This window comes from Exophiala spinifera (genome assembly GCF_000836115.1).
Source record: "Exophiala spinifera strain CBS 89968 unplaced genomic scaffold supercont1.3, whole genome shotgun sequence".
NCBI lineage: Eukaryota > Fungi > Ascomycota > Eurotiomycetes > Chaetothyriales > Herpotrichiellaceae > Exophiala > Exophiala spinifera.
This window is the reverse complement of record NW_015622515.1, coordinates 2499739-2505738: the sequence shown is the minus strand read 5'-3', so window position 1 is coordinate 2505738 and position 6000 is coordinate 2499739. Positions and strand designations below refer to the sequence as shown.

Here is a 6000-nt window from a genome sequence, read left to right as displayed (position 1 = left end):
CCCCCCCCTCCCCCAACCCCTGGTAATGAACCCTGTTTTGGCATGTACAAAGTACAAGCACATGGACGAGGATGGGGGGGATGTGACGAGACGCGACATGCACCTGTTGGCTCGGAGTTACCGACAGTAAAAAAGCAATGCGAGCCACCGAGCCTGTCTGGACAGATGCCATTCCCCCCTACGTAAACTCGACGTTCACCCTCGCCCCCATGGAACTTTCTACACGCGATCATCCTCACGCGCGTCATCGTGGGTCGTCGTCATAGTCGTCATCATCGTCGTCGTCGTCGTCGAAATCCTGGGGTGAAGACAGGCTTGGTCTGGTGGCCCGAATATGAGAAATCGAGTCCCAGCTGTCAGCAACACTTCCATCGTCAACGTCCTGGGCAGAAGACAAGCTTGCTCTGCTCGTCTTCCGAGCCTTGGTTTTCGAGACCCAGCGTTCAGCAATGTTCCTCCTTCGCGTGCGGATTTCGAGGCCAAACGTGCGCAAGACGAGAACAACAAAGAGGTAAACACACGATCCGGACAACGCAAGAATCGTGCTCGACCACCCGTACCCACAGCGCCGGACGAAGGCGGGAGCGAACAAAGGGAACCCGAACCCAGCCAGGTCCATTGCAAAATTCATGGCTCTGAGCACGGGTAGGGCCTTCATCCTGTACACGTCGACGGTGTAGCGCGTTGCAAATTCCGAAATCGCACCGTGCCCGATCGAGAACACGACCAGTCCAACGGCGGTGAGTGCGACGCTGGTGCACTTCTCGGCAGACCAGCCGTAGAGCGTGAGTCCGGCCAGGATCAAAACCGAGCTAGGAGTGCTCATCACGAGCCAGCGCTCTGCTTGGTCGTCCTCACTGGCGATGCTGTCTGGCTCCCACACGGGACTCGTTCGAATCAAGAAGCGACAGAGACCGACACCTCCTCCCAAAGCCAGGTACCAGGCACCGAAGCTGGGGAGAGAGAGAGCGTACTTCTCCTGCAAAAGCCCGGCGAGACTCGAGAGGATAAAGTACAATGTCCCAGCGCAGAGAGAACGCCAGGCTATCAACAGAGCGAGGATTGGATCTCTGAGCATTTGGAATATCTCAATGCCGTCGACCGCGAAAACCCGCACGGCTGACGTTTTCTGTTTTGCTAGGTCATCATCGGCGTCTTTGAAGGGATCGTCATTATGGACAAGACTTCTTCCGCAAACCACGATCAACAGCAGCGCTTGCAGCAACAACATAGCTGCCAAGATCCAGAATGACCAGGCCCAGGACAACCGTTGTGCCACCATCGCTCCGAACCATGGTCCCAAGCCAAAAGCAAGGGATAGCGAAAATCCGCATAGGGCCCCGATTACCTTTCTTTGACCCATTGTACTCAGACTGATCGGAATGGTCAGCAACGCCGCTGACCCGCTGGCTCCAATTCCGGACAGCAATCGGAACCAGATCAGCTGGGTTGAAGTCTTCGAGAAACCGGACGCGAGATTAAACACAGCAGAAACACAGACGAACAAAAGCGCCGGGCGCCACTGGCCGTAGGCATTGGTTAGCGGCGTTGCGATTAGCAAACCAAATCCCTGTCCAAGGATGTAAGATGAGAGAATCAGCTGAGATCTGAGTTCGGATGTATTGACAAGGCTCGTAGATATCTCGTCGAGTATAGCAGCAGGCATTATAGCCGCCAGGAGAGCCAGGAAAGCAGGTGGATATGTGGCAGCCAAGTACTTCATCAACATCCACGATGACCGATATGTGCCGGCGCGAAGGCGTTTAGAGCTAGAACCAGGCTAGACGATTCATGTGAGTTCGCTGGATGGTTTCAAGGATATAGAATGGAGGATGCAACATACCTTGGGTAATTCCCAGCGACTAGCTTCTTCTACACTTGTCGACAACAACCGACTGTGCTCATCGACGTCGCTTTCCAAGTCTTTCGGTCTGGGTATTTCGGTTGCATTATTATACAGATCTCCATATTTTCCGGACGCAACTTCCGGAGGACTTTGAGGGATCTCAAGACTCCTAAGATCAAGGTCTGGTCTTGGAGAATGCTGCACACTTTCCGTCGAGCCGCTGAGGTCCACGTCAATAACTTGCTCTCTAGTATGGTGCGAAGGCCCAGATGGCTCCTCTGCAGAAGCATTTAATACGTCCAATCCCACGTCCGTCGAGTTGAGAGATTCCCCAATCTCTTGAATTACTGATGAAGCAGGGACCATGTAAGCGATTGGCAAGAAACTCCGCACTGCGACGAGGCAACCAACAAACAAGTCATCCTTGACGACCCAAGACCCGGAGTATCCAGGAGCTAGACGACAATGTCAGTCAATGCTGATTGTGTCCACGTTGATGCTTTGGAGATGCACGTACCAAGGGGTCTTTGCAGTATGATCTGGGTAACAGTAAGATTTAGTCCATCTACCGAAATCTTGACGTTGCTTTGACCGAGCACACCGTGCAAGAGATGGTTGGAGCCGGTTAGTATTGTAACCGCTGTCTGTGGCTGCAGACCATTCGTGCTGATACCATCTATCTGCACCACACTGCCATCCCGTTGTGCCTTGTATAGGTTAGGCAGCACCGGTACATCGTCTTGCAACTCTACTAACGCCCAATCACCAGTAACGTCTGATTTGCTGGACCAGTTGCTATATGTATAGACCTCGCCGAAAGAAGTGGTAGACACATTGCTGGATGAGGAGTGTGCCGAGGTCGCCAGGCGGTCGCTATCTGGCTGAAGAGGCTGGAAGGTGGGATTAGTTTCGTCCTGAAACGTGTGCACTACCTCCTGTTGATTCATAGCCACTTCAGCAGCGATTGTTGGGTGCTGTGAGCGGAAGAGCTTGTCCTCCTCGCAGTCACTATCCGTCGAGTCCGAGTCGTAGGGTTCGCGAGTGTCCTGAACTATTGCCGCAGGTCGCAAATATTGCTGTTGTCGGCGGATGAATGGATGCGCAACCGTAAGGCCATAGATCTTTGAGCCAACTCGAACCAAGCCACCAAGCCTGAAAGAAACGCGCTCGTCAGCACCACCACTGAGCTCCAGACCCACCAGGCTGGATCTCTCAAGCAGAGGACCCTCAAGAGATTCCACAGAACACTTGCTACGCCCGGAGCTGCGAGTGGCTAGAGAGATTTTGTCTGCTATGACTTTAAAGGGGAAAGGACATTGCTGCATAGTCTGTAGCTTTCTGACAATCTTGTTAGCATCCTTAATTGTCTTCTTCCTTCCCTCTTCCGTGTTACACAAAGAATCATCCCACACGGACAAGCAGATGCACGGACCGATCTTGGACGAGGCATCTGAAACCATTAAGAACTCAGGCTGACATTTCTGGCTCCGGAAATGCAGTCGAAGTTCGTCTACGAGACGTTCTCGTATGACGTTCTCCCAGACTTCAACATGTTCATCCGGCACCACCATTGAAGGCAATGCATAGACGGCTTTGCTTAGAGGAAGCGCGCGGTGGCCGTTGATACAAAGCGGTGGCGCAAGTTTTTCGTGTGGATTTGTTGTCGGTAGGCGGGTTCGTGGTTGTGGGACTGGCTCATTGTTCGGTACTTTAATACCTCTGAAAAGATCAATTACTCGAATGAACCCTATCGTGAACTTTTCGGATGTCAAATTGCGATCAACGGTCGAGGTTGTCCTTGGCCGGAGTGCTTCCATTGTGCTCAATGAATGGGAAGCATAGTGCCCGCGCTCACCGTGACAGATTGAAGATCGTTGGAACTTGGAGGAAGATGGCTCAAGCCTTGAGGCTTTTGATGGTACTTTCTGGAAGACGAGAAGGGGGTATGTTGGATCGGATGGGGTCCGCGGTCAGGCTGAGCCTCGGTGGCCGGGGGCGCTGCAGAATATGAAACTTGTAAACGCCTCCTCATCAAATGCGGCCAATGACATGTACGCAATACAGCAAAAGAGCAATTCATCGTCGAACTTTGGTCAAAGTAGGCGGATTTGGTCGACTCTGGCCGGGCCTAAGCCACCGCCTCGTGTTTCCCTTTTATCGGACTTGGACACATATAAGGTGGATGGCGGGAAAGGTTGATTCCGTTCGGTCCTTCACCTTTGCCGACTTGGACAGCTGCTCGACCGGATCTAGTCATTGATGGCAGTACCCCCTGAAAGCCTTGATCACAAGCCGAGTCTTGATACGAGACAAAAGATATTCCAGGCATTATTTGGCACTAGCCTTGGGAGAGTAAACCACAATCACTCACAACAGTACTTCGATTATTATGAACGAGAACTGGCAATGTTGAGATTTGGTACCTTGGGATCGACATCATCAAGGCATGAATTGCTTGTGACCAAACACGCAGACTTGATTGGAATAGTAGATGTTTTCCGTTCGGTTGTGGCCACCAAATCAAATCTCATCCAGGCACTCCAGGCACGATATCCCGGTACCGATGCTGCGGCGTCGAGAACACTAAGTCTTTTTGTGAGACTGTGGCTGATGCTGAACGTCCGCGAGTCGGAAGCTTTGTTGCATGCTCCACAAACATATCTCTTGCATTGGAGTGACAAGCAGACATTGCGAGAGTTCGTGGCCGAAGCATTCCCAACTTCACGGTGGAAGATTGAAGCCAAAGACAGTCGGTTGCATCCCTCCTTCACAGCAGTGTTCATGGTGGACATCTGTGGTTTGAAGCTCGAATGGACAGATTGTCTGGCCGATCACCTGAGACTTGATAGACGCCATAACGCTTTGAGGGTATACTCGTACAAGGGATTGCTTCAGGCTCACCTGAACTCCTATCAGAATGGCGGTTCAAGTATTCAAAGGTCAGTGATCCCAGTGGAACATTCGCAAGTTCTTAACGTTGGATAGTCCCCTGCCCGAACAGCTGCTCGTAGAGACTATATGGAGTCTGAATATCCTCTTTCCACAATGGGATCAAAGCACCAATGCGTTGCTCAAAAAACACCAACAGACCTTCCAGCAAGCAGGGCCCTATAACGGGCCACCAACGTTGAATCTTGCCGAATTCCAATATTGGCGAGATCGATTGATGGAGCTTCATGATGTAGTTTTTCTGGCTCCTCCGGCAAGTTGGGCGCAGCTATGGCGGGACCGGCGGAATCCTCAGCAGTTCTGGACATTCTGGTTGGCACTGGTCATTCTGTGGCTGACGTTGATTTCGACGATAACGAGCATCGTACAGGCGTGGGCTTCGGTAAAGGGTCTAGACAGTTAGGACTGTACTGAAATGCGACATATGTAAATTGGCAGAGTGATGTTGAAGCAGGTACAAACCTTCATAACGCTTCGAAGCCGGCGAAACAGTGTCCAAGCAGGATCACGGGCCCTGTTCAATGAATTGCCAACCTTATAATCGTAGGCCGCAGCATGTTCCGACCTCACCTATTGCTCTTGATGGTAGATGAGATTTCTGCAGGACTGAATAATATCTACATGATGAGGGATACTTGCATACCTATACTTTGCCATGGTAAGGGAGGTACCTGCCGTAGGTACCAGTTCTCGTAGCCCACTAGCTTAAGCGTGTCCAGGGCCGATGAGACGCCCAAGCACCCCAAGCACCCCTGATTTAGCCTAAATGCCGAGGCGTCTTCAGACCCTAGGCTCACTACGAGTAGGCTAGTTAGTTAGTGGGCTGCCTAAGTAACTTGGAACACTAACTTAAGTTACAGGTATCTCAGGTATCCTCTGCACGAGAAATCTCACATCCTACTGTACTAACTAGTTAATACCCCCAAGTCGTTCTCACACCTCGCGCGCGCCACTCACACGCTCCGTACTCCGACGGGAAATGGCCTACGACTTCCCCATCCGACCTGTCATCTACTAGACGAGCATCCGTCCCTCATTCCGTGGTGGCTGTCCGTACTACGGATACTTCTTACTCACTTACTCATGGACCTCTCAAGCTTTCAGTGGACTGTTGACGGTTGCGTACCTGTACTGTCCCGGCCCAGTGCGCCCGCCAAGCGTGAACTAGGCAGCTGGCAGCTAGCCGTTCGCCCTCGAGCCCGCGT

General features: G+C 52.0%; 2 protein-coding genes across 2 annotated transcripts; one reads left to right on the top strand and one right to left on the bottom strand.

Moving 5' to 3' along the window:
- Nucleotides 1-244: 244 nt before the first annotated feature.
- PV08_04647 (uncharacterized protein) lies at nucleotides 245-3663 on the bottom strand (the record flags this gene model as incomplete). Its single annotated transcript, XM_016378992.1, has 3 exons — nucleotides 245-1780; nucleotides 1844-2301; nucleotides 2364-3663. 3 exons carry the CDS (start codon nucleotides 3661-3663, stop codon nucleotides 245-247), a joined length of 3294 nt encoding a protein of 1097 aa, XP_016237669.1.
- A 589-nt stretch (nucleotides 3664-4252) lies between these two features.
- Nucleotides 4253-5198, top strand: PV08_04646 (uncharacterized protein; the record flags this gene model as incomplete). The annotated part of the gene is made up of 2 exons (XM_016378991.1): nucleotides 4253-4785; nucleotides 4832-5198. The coding sequence occupies 2 exons, from the start codon at nucleotides 4253-4255 to the stop codon at nucleotides 5196-5198; spliced, it is 900 nt and encodes a 299-aa protein (XP_016237668.1).
- Nucleotides 5199-6000: the final 802 nt, after the last annotated feature.